The following is a 16554-nucleotide window of genomic DNA, read 5'->3' on the forward strand; positions in this document are numbered from 1 at the left end:
GTTGGTGTTGTTCCCAGATCATCATACTAAATGTTGTTCCAGGATCAACATTGCAAGTGACCAATCAAAATGTTGTGACGTCATACTTTTGTGACTTCGGGAAAAACCGGCGTAAAACAAAAAACTGTACTTAAGCTGCATAAAACCGCCTCTGTCCGCCGATCAACTGACCCTGACCCTAACTGTAACCCTTTAATAAACAGTAAGCAGAATTGATATTGTCCTTGCAACATTGGAATTTCATAAATGCACGAATGGCTTGGCGCGCAAAAGAATAACGTCACAACAATATGATTGGTCACTTGCAATGTTGAACCTGGAACAAAATTTTCATGATGGTCTGGGAACAACACCAACACGAGGATATCAGATCATCCAAGTTGGGAATGCAGGATGAATGTATATTTTGTGGACTTTTAAAGACGAACAATTGTTTCCATGTTAAAATGTTTACATCTGAAGTTTTTTGCCCAAACACTGGTAAAATAAATGTTGACAGTGGCAAGTGTTAAATGGTTACTGCTGTGCTGTTGCAAAAAAACTGAACGCTGACAAGCTGTTTTATTGTTAGACCATAATGTTGGCATGTTTTGTTAAAGTTTTATTTGGGATGGTGATGTAATTTTCTTTGATTGCTAATATCAGTGGACTTGTTGTTGTTGTTGTTGTTGCATAAATTTTTTTTAATTGTGGCTGTTGAGGTGGACACTTCACTTTGCATTGTTAAAGGAAAGCACTTCATTGGCATTGTGTTACTGGACTGACCCTAAGCAATCATTGCAAATAGCAACTTTGCTATCCATTTTAGACACTAAAAGAAAAAAAACACTCACAGACCTTACTAGCATCACATGTGCATAACTCAAGTGTCATCTTATCAATGTGTTATGTGATCTTCAATGTGTTTTTTTTTTTCTTCTTCTATTTCTGGTAGATACAGACATTTAATTTAAAGTCTTGATGTTGCATCTGTCTACATACTGTTAATTACTAACCCTAATGAGCTGTTGTGTTTTATTTTGGACTGGGTTTACACAAATGCTCACTGAATGTGTTGGCAATAAAAGAAATTTAAAAAAATAAGTTGGATGTACTTAATTCATTTGTGTGGAACCTGTTGACAAAATAGATTTATGTAAAACTAATTAATAAAGCACAAGGTGGCTGAAAATATAATATTTGAATTAATCTAACTTAAATTTAACATTTTACTGCCACAAATAAGAAATGTGTTGAAGTAACTAATCTAAACTATCTAACCTGAAAATATATCATCTATGTTCATACAACATAACTTGATTTAGTTAGTCTTAAATATGTCTTGTTAATCTTAAGTAGTTTTTTTAAATTAGATGAACTAAAGATTTTTGCTTTAAACTAACATAATTCCATTTCGTGGAACCTGTTGACAAAATAATTTTAATTAAAGTCAACGTTTCACTTTTTTGAGTGTACCGGGGAAGATGGCAATCGACTGGACCAGCGCAGACACGCTGCAGGACCGGATGCGCTGTCTACACCGGCTCTCTCTTACCCTTTATCCGCCCCTGTTGCTTGTCTTGTGTTTCTATGGTGTACTGATAGTCATGTGCTTTTTGTGCTGAGGTGTTTTTTCTGTTATCAAACTGTTCTCCCACTAGGAGCTCAGTCTGAGTGGATTTTTTTTTTCTCCTCCTCTTACCTCATGTTATGTATTTTCGTTGTTTTTTTCCTATCAGCCTACCTTTCTGACATGTCTTCCCAATGTGATGTTTGTGTAAAGTTGGTCAGAAAGTTCCTTTGTAAGTGCGCATGCGCCATTAGCGTGCTGCCTGCTGTAACCCTAATTTCCTTTGGGATTAATAAAGTATTCTGATTGTGATTCTGATCACATATGACATATGATTCTGTGTGTTTTCCTTCTTGCCTGCAGACTAACAGTTCACAGGTTGGGTGCTCAGACTCTCATTCACTCCCTGGAGATGGAGGAGAGAGAGCACAGAGGACAGCAAGATGGAGTGAAGGAGAAGGTGGTGCAGCTCAGTGTCGAATCAGGAGTGAGCAGTTCGTTCACTGCCTTCATTGCTGTCAACAAAGACAACAGCGAAGTGATTCAGGGACCTCTTGTGCGCAGAAATATTCCAACAGCCCGTGAGTTGTTGTTTTTTTTTTTTTTAAAAACTAAAATACTCAAACACAGTTTGAAGATGAAGAAAGCTGAAGTTGAATGAAAAGAGTACAATGATAAATAGAAGAGCAGACTATCAGAGTCAGTTAACAGGATCCAGACGTTGTACAGATTTTTTTTAAAAAGGTTGGTTAAAGAAAAATATGAGATTCAGTAGCAAAAATATGGTACAGTTATTCAAGATATTGACAGGAGAAAAAAACAGTGTATTTTAAACAGTGTTTTTGTATTGTGTTATATTTGCATATCAGCCTATGAATGTTAAAAAGTAAAAAAGTAAGACATTAAATCTTTGGACCTTTAAAAAAAAAAAAAATTTACATCTGTGCATTTCAAAAAATATATATATATCCAAAAAAACATTTCTGTTTTTAACTTTTTTTTGAAATGGTAAATATACAATACTGTATGCAAATAGCTTTGATAACCTTTGTAATGGGCTGTGTCCCAAAGTGAAGACTTACCTGATAACCTCAGTCTGTTTAAGGTTGATTTGCAGGTCATGATAATGACCTCAGAAGCCATAAACGTACTGATCTAAACAGCAAATGAAATGTCTAATTTTCCCAACATTTCCATATTAGCGTCATAATCTAGCTGCAAGTCCTCCCTGTGAAACTAACTTTTTTGAATTATTAAATAATTAGAAATGTCCATCCATCTTCATCCGCTTTATCCGAGGCCGGGTCGCGGCGACAGCAGCCTAAGCAAAGACCTCCAGACCTCCCTCTCCCCAGCCACCTCCTCCAGCTTATCCGGGGGAACACCAAGGCGTTCCCAGGCCAGCCAAGAGATATAATCTATAGCCTCCTCCCGGTGGGACATGCCTGACACCTCACCCAGGAGGCGCCCAGGGGGCATCCTTGTCAGATGCCCGAACCACCTCAGCTGGCTCCTTTCGATGTGGAGCAGCAGCTGCTCTACTCTGAGCCCCTCCCAGATGGCCGAACTTCTCACCCTATCTCTAAGGGAGAGGCCAGCCACCCTTCGGAGGAAGCTCATTTCTGCCGCTTGTATCCTCGATCTCGTTCTTTCGGTCACTACCCACAGCTCGTGGCCATAGGTGAGGGTAGGGACGTAGATCGACCGGTAAATTGAGAGCTTCGCTTTTACACTCAGCTCCCTCTTCACCACGACGGACCGGTGCAGCGTCCGCATTACTGCAGCTGCAGCCCCAATCCGTCTGTCGATCTCCGGCTCCCTTCTCCCATCACTCGCGAACAAGACCCCGAGATACTTGAACTCCTCCACTTGGGGCAGGAACTCATCCCCGACCCGGAATGGGCACTCCACCCTTTTCCGGCTGAGAACCATGGCCTCAGATTTGGAGGTGCTGATCCTCATTCCCGCTGCTTCACACTCGGCTGCGAACCGTTCCAGTGCGAGCTGGAGGCCATCACCCGATGAAGCCAACAGAACCACATCATCCGCAAAAATCAGAGATGAGATTCTGAGGCCACCAAAGCGAAAGCCCTCCGCCAAATCAAATCAAATCACTTTTATTGTCACATCACATGTGCAGGCACACTGGCACAGCACATGCGAGTGAAATTCTTGTGTGCAAGCCCCACAAGCAACAGAGATGTGCAAAACACAACAACACAAACGAGCAAAATACAAGAATGGCCAACCTGAAACTAATAAATATATGTACAATATATAATAGTGTATGCATTTCTGGATGTGTATACTAAATGTTTTTCTACGTGTGTGTGTGTGTGTGTGTGTGTGTATACACATTTTTACAAATTAAATAGTAAAAAATAATAAAATAAAATATATAAAAATATACAGAGTTGAATATGTGCAAAACAGCGGCATTACTGTACAGTGTGTAGTGCATAGTGTAGTGCATAATTTTGGTTTGGCTTGGCTGCGCCTAGAAATTCTGTCCATAAAAATTATGAACAGAACCAGAGACAAAGGGCAGCCCTGGCGGAGCCCATCACCCACCGGGAACGAGTCCGACTTATTGCCGGCAATGCGAACCAAGCTCTTGCAACGGTTGCATAGGGATCGAATGGCCCGTAGCAATGGGCCAGACACCCCATACTCCCGCAACACCTCCCACAGGACACCCCAAGGGACATGGTCGAATGCCTTCTCCAAGTCCACAAAACACATGTAGACTGGTTGGGCAAACTCCCATGCACCCTCAAGTATCCTCGAGAGGATAAAGAGCTGGTCCAGTGTTCTGCGTAATTACAAATGTAATATATTAAATATGTGATCATGTAGTTCCTTCCATAAAGAGCCATTTCTTCTCTACTGCACAAAAGAGTAAAAATAATGAAAAAGACCCTTTAAATGAGCCAATGTGTCTGAACTTGAATGATTAAATATAGGTGGTGTTTATCAACATGTAGATTTAAATACAGTTTAAATATTGTAGTAATATTCTAACCTGCTGTAAGACTCTCAGAAGCCAGAAACGTAGTATGATGTGGAGACATTACATGTTAAGATGAAATATTAATCTGTTTTTGTCAGACAGATGAATGTGAATAAAAAGAGTACGATGATAAATTTAAGAGCGGAATATCTGAGTCAGGTTCAGACGATCCAAAAGCAATAAATGACATTGACTTTAAAATATTTGTTACAAGAAATCAAGATTCTGATTAGAAAGGTGACAGTGATGAACATTTACATACTTTTATACTATTGTTTTGTATTTGTATATCAACAAATCAGTAAGTTAGTGTTCCTTAACAAATTCTTAAGAAATGTACTGACTCTATTTTACGTTATAGTGTGTCGCTCCACGATGATGTTGGAGGAAATGAGACCAGGTAAGTAAAACCTAAATGACACATCTGTACATCTATGTAAATGTGTAGCTGTTTGTAGAAGGGACCGGGCCCATCCAACTACTGGACATAACCTGCATTCCTACCACATGGAAGCTTCTGTTCAGGCATCATAGCGGCAAAGATGAGTAGGCACATGGCTCAATACATAAGCGGGGCACAAAAAGGAATTGGCATCAATACCAGAGGCACAAAACACCAGCTACTGATAGAGACTGCAAGACTTGGCTGACCAAGCCCCACACTCGGATCCTGGAATGCCTAGAACTGTACAAGATCAACAGGACCCTAAGAGCCTTCATCAGAACTCTATGTGGATGTGGCGAACAACACTAGAGACTAACTTCAAGCCAATAGCACAAGTCACCATCAGGTGCAGGATCTACCAAGGAGATGGATGATCTGTCCCCACTGCTGTTCAGCTTAGACCTGAACCCCCTCAGTGAGATCACTGACAAGACTGGTTACAGATACCAACTACAGAATGGAGCAGTTGTCAGCCACCTCCTGTGCATGGATCACATCAAGCTGTATGCCTAGAGTGAACGAGATATCAATTCACTGATCCACTCCACCAAGATATACAGCAATGACAGAGGAATTTCATTTGGACTGGAGAAGTGTAATCAGATGACAGCAAAGAGAGGGAAGGTAGTCAGAACTGAGGGGATCGAACTACAAGAAGTCAACCTTGCAGACATAGAGGACAGGTACAAGTACCTGGGGATCCCACAGGCAAATGGGAGCTGTGGAGAGGCTGCTAGGAAAGCTGAAACCACCAAGTACCTGCTCAAGGTCAGACAGGTCCTGAGGAGTCAGCTGAACAGTAAGAACAGATCCAGGCTATCATCACTTACGCCCTGCCCATGATTAGGTACCCGGCTGGGATAATAAGAGATAGAAGCCACTGACATCAAGACAAGGAAACTCCTGACCATGCATGGAGGGTTCACCCTAAGATCAGCACCCTGAGGCTGTATGCTAAGTGGAAGAAAGGAGGATGGGGACTGGTGAGTGTCAGTACCACAGTCCAGAATGAGACAACAAATATCCACCAATACAACCGACCACGCGCTCAGTGAATACCTCAGACAGCAGAAAACCAAGAAAGAGGAGGAAGAGGAGGAGCCATTGTAGAAGGACAGTCCCCTGAACGATGTGTACCACCGGCAGATAGAGGAAGAGGCCGACATCCAGATGTCCTGATCCGAAAGACGGCACAGAGGCACTAATCATGGCAGCACAGGAACATGCTCAGAGCATATATACCTGTGTGTATGTGTGTATGAGTGAGACAGTTTTTGAAAGTCAAAGTGATCTGATTTGTTCACTGAACTTAAACTCAGTATTTATTCAGGTTAGGATGTATGCATTTGGAAAAAAATAATTTTAGGTGTGTTTCAGTGTGTGGACTGAACATGCACATGTGAGTCCTCATGTGTCATTGTGCACACTTGTGGAGCTCAGTTTATGCTTGTGGATCGACCCTTTGTTGAACACATTTTTCTCCATACATATGCATCAGTTAGAGCAGCAAACAAGCAATAAAAAGAGTAAATACAGCAAAACCAGTTTTCATCAATGTGATATTTTGCACAGTTTCTGTAAATACACAGACTGTTAAACATGAGGACTCACATGTGCAATATCTGAGTCAGGTTCAGACAATCCAAAAGCAATAAATGACATTGACTTTAAAATATTTGTTACAAGAAATCAAGATTCTGATTAGAAAGGTGACAGTGATGTACATTTACATACTTTTATACTATTGTTTTGTATTTGAATATCAACAAATCAGTAAGTTAGTGTTCCTTAACAAATTCGTAAGAAATATACTGACTCTATTTTACGTTATAGTGTGTCGCTCCACGATGATGTTGGAGGAAATGGGACCAGGTAAGTAAAACCTAAATGACACATCTGTACATCTATGTAAATGTGTAGCTGTTTGTAGAAGGGACCGGGCCCATCCAACTACTGGACATAACCTGCATTCCTACCACATGGAAGCTCCTGTTCAGGCATCATAGCGGCAAAGATGAGTAGGCACATGGCTCAATACATAAGCGGGGCACAAAAAGGAATTGGCATCAATACCAGAGGCACAAAACAACAGCTACTGATAGAGACTGCAAGACTTGGCTGACCAAGCCCCACACTCAGATCCTGGAATGCCTAGAACTGTACAAGATCAACAGGACCCTAAGAGCCTTCATCAGAACTCTATGTGGATGTGGCGAACAACACTAGAGACTAACTTCAAGCCAATAGCACAAGTCACCATCAGATGCAGGATCTACCAAGGAGATGGATGATCTGTCCCCACTGCTGTTCAGCTTAGACCTGAACCCCCTCAGTGAGATCACTGACAAGACTGGTTACAGATACCAACTACAGAATGGAGCAGTTGTCAGCCACCTCCTGTGCATGGATCACATCAAGCTGTATGCCTAGAGTGAACGAGATATCAATTCACTGATCCACACCACCAAGATATACAGCAATGACAGAGGAATTTCATTTGGACTGGAGAAGTGTAATCAGATGACAGCAAAGAGAGGGAAGGTAGTCAGAACTGAGGGGATCGAACTACAAGAAGTCAACCTTGCAGACATAGAGGACAGGTACAAATACCTGGGGATCCCACAGGCAAATGGGAGCTGTGGAGAGGCTGCTAGGAAAGCTGAAACCACCAAGTACCTGCTCAAGGTCAGACAGGTCCTGAGGAGTCAGCTGAACAGTAAGAACAGATCCAGGCTATCATCACTTACGCCCTGCCCATGATTAGGTACCCGGCTGGGATAATAAGAGATAGAAGCCACTGACATCAAGACAAGGAAACTCCTGACCATGCATGGAGGGTTCACCCTAAGATCAGCACCCTGAGGCTGTATGCTAAGTGGAAGAAAGGAGGATGGGGACTGGTGAGTGTCAGTACCACAGTCCAGAATGAGACAACAAATATCCACCAATACAACCGACCACGCGTTCAGTGAATACCTCAGACAGCAGAAAACCAAGAAAGAGGAGGAAGAGGAGGAGCCATTGTAGAAGGACAGTCCCCTGAACGATGTGTACCACCGGCAGATAGAGGAAGAGGCCGACATCCAGATGTCCTGATCCGAAAGACAGCACAGAGGCACTAATCATGGCAGCACAGGAACATGCTCAGAGCATATATACCTGTGTGTATGAGTGAGACAGTTTTTGAAAGTCAAAGTGATCTGATTTGTTCACTGAACTTAAACTCAGTATTTATTCAGGTTAGGATGTATGCATTTGGAAAAAATAATTTTAGGTGTGTTTCAGTGTGTGGACTGAACATGCACATGTGAGTCCTCATGTGTCATTGTGCACACTTGTGGAGCTCAGTTTATGCTTGTGGATCAACCCTTTGTTGAACACATTTTTCTCCATACATATGCATCAGTTAGAGCAGCAAACAAGCAATAAAAAGAGTAAATACAGCAAAACCAGTTTTCATCAATGTGATATTTTGTACAGTTTCTGTAAATACACAGACTGTTAAACATGAGGACTCACATGTGCAATATCTGAGTCAGGTTCAGACAATCCAAAAGCAATAAATGACATTGACTTTAAAATATTTGTTACAAGAAATCAAGATTCTGATTAGAAAGGTGACAGTGATGTACATTTACATACTTTTATACTATTGTTTTGTATTTGTATATCAACAAATCAGTAAGTTAGTGTTCCTTAACAAATTCTTAAGAAATGTACTGACTCTATTTTACGTTATAGTGTGTGCCTCCATGGTGATGTTTGAGGAAATTGAAACAGGTACGTAAAACCTAAATGACACATCTGTACATATATGTAAATGTGTAGCTGTTTGTAGAAGGGACCGGGCCCATCCAACTACTGGACATAACCTGCATTCCTACCACATGGAAGCTTCTGTTCAGGCATCATAGCGGCAAAGATGAGTAGGCACATGGCTCAATACATAAGCGGGGCACAAAAAGGAATTGGCATCAATACCAGAGGCACAAAACACCAGCTACTGATAGAGACTGCAAGACTTGGCTGACCAAGCCCCACACTCAGATCCTGGAATGCCTAGAACTGTACAAGATCAACAGGACCCTAAGAGCCTTCATCAGGAACTCTATGTGGATGTGGCGAACAACACTAGAGACTAACTTCAAGCCAATAGCACAAGTCACCATCAGGTGCAGGATCTACCAAGGAGATGGATGATCTGTCCCCACTGCTGTTCAGCTTAGACCTGAACCCCCTCAGTGAGATCACTGACAATACTGGTTACAGATACCAACTACAGAATGGAGCAGTTGTCAGCCACCTCCTGTGCATGGATCACATCAAGCTGTATGCCTAGAGTGAACGAGATATCAATTCCCTGATCCACTCCACCAAGATATACAGCAATGACAGAGGAATTTCATTTGGACTGGAGAAGTGTAATCAGATGACAGCAAAGAGAGGGAAGGTAGTCAGAACTGAGGGGATCGAACTACAAGAAGTCAACCTTGCAGACATAGAGGACAGGTACAAGTACCTGGGGATCCCACAGGCAAATGGGAGCTGTGGAGAGGCTGCTAGGAAAGCTGAAACCACCAAGTACCTGCTCAAGGTCAGACAGGTCCTGAAGAGTCAGCTGAACAGTAAGAACAGATCCAGGCTATCATCACTTACGCCCTGCCCATGATTAGGTACCCGGCTGGGATAATAAGAGATAGAAGCCACTGACATCAAGACAAGGAAACTCCTGACCATGCATGGAGGGTTCACCCTAAGATCAGCACCCTGAGGCTGTATGCTAAGTGGAAGAAAGGAGGATGGGGACTGGTGAGTGTCAGTACCACAGTCCAGAATGAGACAACAAATATCCACCAATACAACCGACCACGCGCTCAGTGAATACCTCAGACAGCAGAAAACCAAGAAAGAGGAGGAAGAGGAGGAGCCATTGTAGAAGGACAGTCCCCTGAACGATGTGTACCATCGGCAGATAGAGGAAGAGGCCGACATCCAGATGTCCTGATCCGAAAGACAGCACAGAGGCACTAATCATGGCAGCACAGGAACATGCTCAGAGCATATATACCTGTGTGTATGAGTGAGACAGTTTTTGAAAGTCAAAGTGATCTGATTTGTTCACTGAACTTAAACTCAGTATTTATTCAGGTTAGGATGTATGCATTTGGAAAAAATAATTTTAGGTGTGTTTCAGTGTGTGGACTGAACATGCACATGTGAGTCCTCATGTGTCATTGTGCACACTTGTGGAGCTCAGTTTATGCTTGTGGATCAACCCTTTGTTGAACACATTTTTCTCCATACATATGCATCAGTTAGAGCAGCAAACAAGCAATAAAAAGAGTAAATACAGCAAAACCAGTTTTCATCAATGTGATATTTTGTACAGTTTCTGTAAATACACAGACTGTTAAACACAGAGGAAATGATGTGAGCTATTACATGTAGGAGCTGGTAATGTGGTCCATAGCAACATGTATGTCAGGGGAATGTTTGTGTCTCTGACAGCCAAAAGAATATTATCATGGATTGTGTATGCTAAGGGCAGAGGGGCACAATAGTGCACATTTCTTACATTGTATTAAATCGGGAAGTGAAAAGGTTATGATTTTTTTTTTTCTTGGAATATGACTGTTTTTGTGAAATTCATGCATTCAGATACTATTGCTGACGCATTCTGTGTAATTACCTGAAAAATGTTGCATTGTGTTTACCAATTAAAAAGGATTCTTAATGAACGGGAGGAAACAAAAGGTAATGGAAGGTAAGTTTAAAAAAAATGAGAGCATGTATTTTAGTTTTAACATGTGTGTTTTTTCAAAAGGTCAACTAACAATGTTTAGTTCATCTTGATGCATTCTCAATCATCCAAGGAAGTAAATCTTTAAAAAGTTGATTCTGTTCGTCTGGACATAGCGTTTTGTGGGAGAAACGTTTCGTCACTCATCCAAGTGACTCAGCTGAGACTGAAGAAGTCACTTGGATGAGTGACGAAACGTTTCTCCCACAAAACGCTATGTCCAGATGAACAGAATCAACTTTTTGGAGAATGTTTAGTTCAGTTACTTGGATATTGAGATCCAGTTTTCCCCTGTTGAATAATCTTTTAGTCTTATATTCCAATAAATCATATTAAATTAATCTGATTATGTGTATTTATGTATGTATTTATTGGCCATACATTTTCCCAGTAAAACATGTGAAACACATATTTTACAGCGTATCAAGCTTTCATTTCATCAGCTTGATTGCCTTCAGATAGTATTCATTAAAACCACTTTAACTGATGCTGGGGTGTTACCAGTTTTATTTTTCTTTAATAAGTTAGACTCCAAACCTATATTTGCTCCAATGGCCATGAGTATTAAATCAGGAAGTGAAAAGGTTATGATTTTTTTCTTGGAATATGACTGTTTTTGAGAAATCCATGCATTCAGATACTATTGCTGAGTAATTCTCTGTAATGAACTCAAAAATGTTTTTTTGTGTGTGTTTCAGATGGATTCCCGATGATGGAAGAAGAAAACCAGTCAAGAAAATGTAAGTAAAAAAAGAAAATGAGAGCATGTATTTAGCTTTTAATTAACAGGAGTGTTTTTTCAAAAGGTTAACTGATGGAAATTCTTATTTTCTTATTGTCTGTAACACCATCAGTTATAATTTGCTGTGTTAGAATAAAATAAGAAAAAATAAGCATGCATTGTCTTGGTAGATATGAAGGAAGTTTAAGGCTTAGTGGAAGAGACTGTATAACAATGTTTAGTTCAGTTGCTTTGATATTGAGATCCAGTTTTCTCCTGTTGAATAATCTTTAAGTCTTATATTCCAATAAATCAGATTAAAATAATTTAATATATAAAACCATATATTTTCTCTGTAAAACATGTGAAACACATACTTTACATCATATTAAGCTTTCATTTCATCAGCTTGATTGCCTTCAGATGGTATTCATTAAAACCACAGTAAGTGATGGTGTGGTGCTGCCAATTTTAGTTTTCTTTAATAAGTTCGAACTGTTGTAAACATTTGATTTTGTTGTGGAGCTCTTATATAATTATTACAGTTTTAAGATGTAATTTATGTTTGCTTACTTATTACTTTAGCTGGAGTTGAACTGTAGCAAAAGTCAAATGTAAAAAGAATGCCAACTGAAAAGCTGTGTTAGGTCTAATAAAGACTTGTCGATAGTTTAATTGACTTTACATTTCAGGGAGGTATGAATGGCAAAGTACTGAAGAAATGACAAAAGATATGTTTTTAAATACTACCAGTTTTGTATTTGTAAATCACAATTTCAAAGTCAGTACTTTAGTTGTTCTTTTTATAAACTTATGATGCAATTTCATCCCTCTTTTATTTTCCTCGATATATAACACTCATTTTCTTTTGAATGTTGCTGTTCTTGTTATCTTTGTATTAATTGTAATCATTTTTTATTTTGAAATCATAGCATATACCTGACCTTCTCCATACATGGGGAGCTACCTGCTGTGATCACTGTTTGTGAATAAAGGGGCAGCTGAAAGTAGCTTTTAGATCATTTGGTATTATTTCATTTTCATTGTTAAATCATGAAGTGACATCACATTTTTACGTGAAAAATTATATCAATTTAGACATACACACATATTTGTAACTATAAATGCAAGAAAAGTATATCCATATAGTTGTCATTATAATCTCAAACAACTCCAGGATCCAAATTTTGGTTACATTTTAAAAGTTGAAGCCACATTAGGTTTACAATCATATAATGGCCATGAGTAAGTTAATATGACTATTTTTGACAAATCTGTGCATTTAGATACTATATCTTAAGGAATTATCTGTAATTACCTCAAAAAACTTCTTTATGGTTTAACAATTTCAGATGCAGACCCAAGAACAATGATGGCAGCAAAAGCACGAAGGAAATGTAACAACTTGAGATCATGTATTTAATTTTAATTAACATGTTGTTTTTGTCTAAAGTCAGCTGATGGAAATTTTTATTTTCTTAATATGTGTCTGTCAAGAGATGTATTCTAAAGACACTTCTTCAGTAGAGAGTCAGAGAGTGGAAACACACAGTTTTACTTGCAGCAAGGGCAGTCACAGAGCGCTCACACGAGAGTGGGGGCTCAGGGACTTTCTTAATATTTGTCAAACCATCATTTACAATTTGCTGGGTTACAATAAAATACTAAGTACTTATTCATTTCTATTTTTCTTATATTGGTAGACATGAAGGGAATTTAACGCTAAGTGGAAGTGACTGTACAATGTTTAGTTCAGTTGCTTAGATAATGAGTTTTCCAGTTTTCTCCTATAGAATAATCTATTAGTCTTATATTCCAGTAGATCAAATGAAAACAAGGATTTAAACACTGTTTTAAGCCCCTGAATTTAATATATTGTTGATATATTTTCACAGTATAGTATGTGAAATGCATAGTTTACATCGTATCAAGCTTTCATCTCATCAGTTTGATTACTTTCAGATGGTATTCATTAAGACCACGGTAGCTGATGGTGTGGTGTTGACAGTTTTTATCTTTATTAGTGAGTTCAGACAGTTGTAAACATTTGATGTTTGATGTGGAGCTCTTATGTAATGATTACATTTTTAAGATGTAATTTTCAAGTGAAAAACATAATATTTATCTGTTGCATAGTTTACAGTGCGGTGTTTTATGCACTGGGTTATCATGTAGAGTTCTGTTTGTCATCTAGCACCATAATCGGGTTTTGTTTTTATTGCATCTTAGATTTTCCAGCTGCTGTGCCTGAGCAGCCACCCAGAGACCCTTTGCTGCAGTTAGTCTCCCTGCAGGAGGCGTCTGGCTGCTGGCTGCTTGATCCAGCTCTGGCTGCTGCACTGGGACAGACCAACGAGGAGGTGGAAAAGTCAAAGCCTGAAAAGGTGCACTGCTGTCAATTTAAATATTAACACAAAATGATGATGTGAGATAAAACAGATTTGATTCTATAATTTGAACAAAAACACATGATATAATTAAAAATACACCATAAAACAAATAAAATGAAGTCAAACTAAATGTAGGCCTGCCTCACAGCCTGAGAATAAACATCTGCATATCAGAAGCTAAGGCTACGTCCACACTAATGCGTTTTCGTTTGAAAACACATTGTTTTCTCTCCGTTTTGGTCTCCCGTCCACACTGAGACGGCGTTTACCTCAAGGAAAAATGCAGCATTTTGAAAACGCTCTCGAAAACGTATACACTTCAAAACGGAGCTGCCCCGTCGCAGTGTGGACACTCAAAAACGCAGACTTTCTAAAGCAATGACGCATTTTAGTCATGTGATGCAGTCATGTGACCAATTAAACAAAGATAGCGGAGGGCATTATACGGCAGTTGTTTTGATTGCTCTCAATTTTGACAGCCCTAAAACAGATTATTATCAGTTTGTACATGCTCCAGATAGCTTTTCTTCAAATTCTTTAATTCTCACGTGCTTTTGCGCATACGCAATGCTGGAACGTAAGCGTTTTGGGCCGTTTCAATGTGGACGCGCAACTCTGTAAAAACAACTCAAAACGCTAGTGGACGCGGAGCGTTTTCAGACGAAAACGCAGTCTGCAAATCTATCCGGGCTAGCGTGGACGTAGCCTAAAACACTGGTGGTAATCATACTCCTAACCACCCACTGAGATGCACCAGCGTCTGATATTATCCAGAAACTGCAGAGCAGCAGAAATTTTTGACTGGCAGGCTGGCAGTCCATCAGGATCGGCAACAGCACTTCAGCCAGCATTATTACAAATACTGGCATCCTCAGTCCCATCCTATACACCCTGTACACCCTGTACTGTGTCACATCCAACAAGGATAACATCATTTTGAAGTTCGCGGACAATTCTGCAGTGATCGGTCGCATCACTGGAAGAGATGAGGCAACTTACAGGAGAGAGGTGGTCGGTCTGGTGTCATGGTGTGAGGACAACAACCTCACCCTCAACACTGGCAAGACAAAGGAGCTGATAGTGGACACGAGGAAGAAGAGGAGGCCTCACACACCGCTGTCTATCCGGGGCCTTGAGGTGGAGAGGGTGAGCAGCTTTGGGTACCTGGGCATCTACATCTCTGAGGTCCTCACCTGGACGCTGAACACCACACAGCTGGTCAAGAAGGCTCAGCAGCGGCTGTATTTCTTGAGAAGGCTGAGGAAATTTGGTATGTCGGCCAAGATCCTCAGCAGGTTCTACAGCTGCATTGTGGAGAGCACACTGACCAGCTGCATCACTGCATGGTATGGCAGCACTACTGCCATGAACTGAAAATGCTTGCAGGTTCAGAAGCGTGAAATCCAGAACATCCAGACTCAACAACTTCCCCACTGCCATCAGACTCTTGAACAGCTGACCCATTCTGAACAGTAATAATACATTTTTTTTGCACGTCTGGTCATCTTACATATTAAGCCAACATATTAAGCTATAGCTCTTTTACACACATCTGTTTCAAATTTCCATATTTTGTCCCCTTTTCTGTCTTAATTTTTTATTTGTACTATTTGTATTATATGTTCTATTTCTATTGTATATATTAATCGACATTTGTGGGTGGAAGGAATTTCATTGCACAGAAAAAGGCCTTTTCTCTTGTGACACATGACAATAAGCACTGTGAATCCTTTGTATTATTTTCTTCATCAGTTGTTGTAAAAACATGTCAGCACATTATTTTTGAGCATTTATGACATCACAGTTTGGGATTTCATCAGAAGAGCATCCAGTGTAATAATCTGCCAAATCAAATATGCAGAGCTGCCCACCTTGGTGACCCCGTGTGACAAAGAAGTACACAAACATATGTAATATTACTGGTTGTAGAAAGTAAAATGTGTGTTCTGTCTGTTTTATTTGATTGATTTTGATTTGGGGAATTAGACCAGCGGTGAAGTGTGGGCCACCATTCTGGCTCTGATCTGGCTTCATGGTTTCAAGATGGATGCAAAGGACGAGTGGGAGCTTCTGGCTATGAAGGCTGCCTCGTGGCTCTGTGCTCACAATGGTACTAGCAATGATTGTAACAGATAAAATAACAGCTTTAAAAAACTGTTTCATTCTACAGCTTTCCTCCCACAATCATTATTTTAATATCTGTTTTGTGTTTTTAGCACCGTGTGTGTCAGAGTGTGTGGATGCTGGAAATGTCCTGCTGGGTTGCAGCGTGAAGAAAGAAGCTCTGGGACTCTGAGAGTTTTCTTAAAGTAGAATAGAGCAAAACTTTTAAAATAACTATTTACAGTGTTTACACCATCTTCTAAACAAAAAAGTCTATCCTAGCTTTTATTTTTTTAAAAGTAATATTTTTATGGCCAAATTGAAATGAAACCATACAGAACGTCATTCTGTTTCTCTCGCAGGAGTTACAATTTTATCCATGAAACACTTTCATTCTGCTAATTGACACCGATTGATCCTTGAACGTCTTAAGACAGCACATAGTCTTCATTCATGTTTGCTTACTCATGTAGTTTGAGTTGAATCTGAATTTCCCAAAACTGCCTGTTTTGTAATGACTTTCCAAATAATACTTA

The 16554-nt window shown here is 40.0% G+C and overlaps 1 protein-coding gene across 1 annotated transcript; it reads left to right on the plus strand.

Annotated features, from left to right (window-relative positions):
* The first annotated feature begins 1463 nt into the window (after window positions 1-1463).
* Window positions 1464-16211, plus strand: LOC146618508 (von Willebrand factor A domain-containing protein 5A-like). The gene is made up of 8 exons (XM_085371511.1): window positions 1464-1507; window positions 1913-2105; window positions 7435-7720; window positions 8746-8784; window positions 11503-11544; window positions 13755-13909; window positions 15902-16025; window positions 16147-16211. The coding sequence occupies exons 1-8, from the start codon at window positions 1464-1466 to the stop codon at window positions 16209-16211; spliced, it is 948 nt and encodes a 315-aa protein (XP_085227637.1).
* The last annotated feature ends 343 nt before the right edge of the window (window positions 16212-16554 follow it).

This window comes from Diplotaxodon limnothrissa, linkage group LG14 (genome assembly GCF_057381915.1).
Source record: "Diplotaxodon limnothrissa isolate DT_005_m linkage group LG14, D_limnothrissa_male_GT1.1, whole genome shotgun sequence".
Lineage (NCBI taxonomy): Eukaryota > Metazoa > Chordata > Actinopteri > Cichliformes > Cichlidae > Diplotaxodon > Diplotaxodon limnothrissa.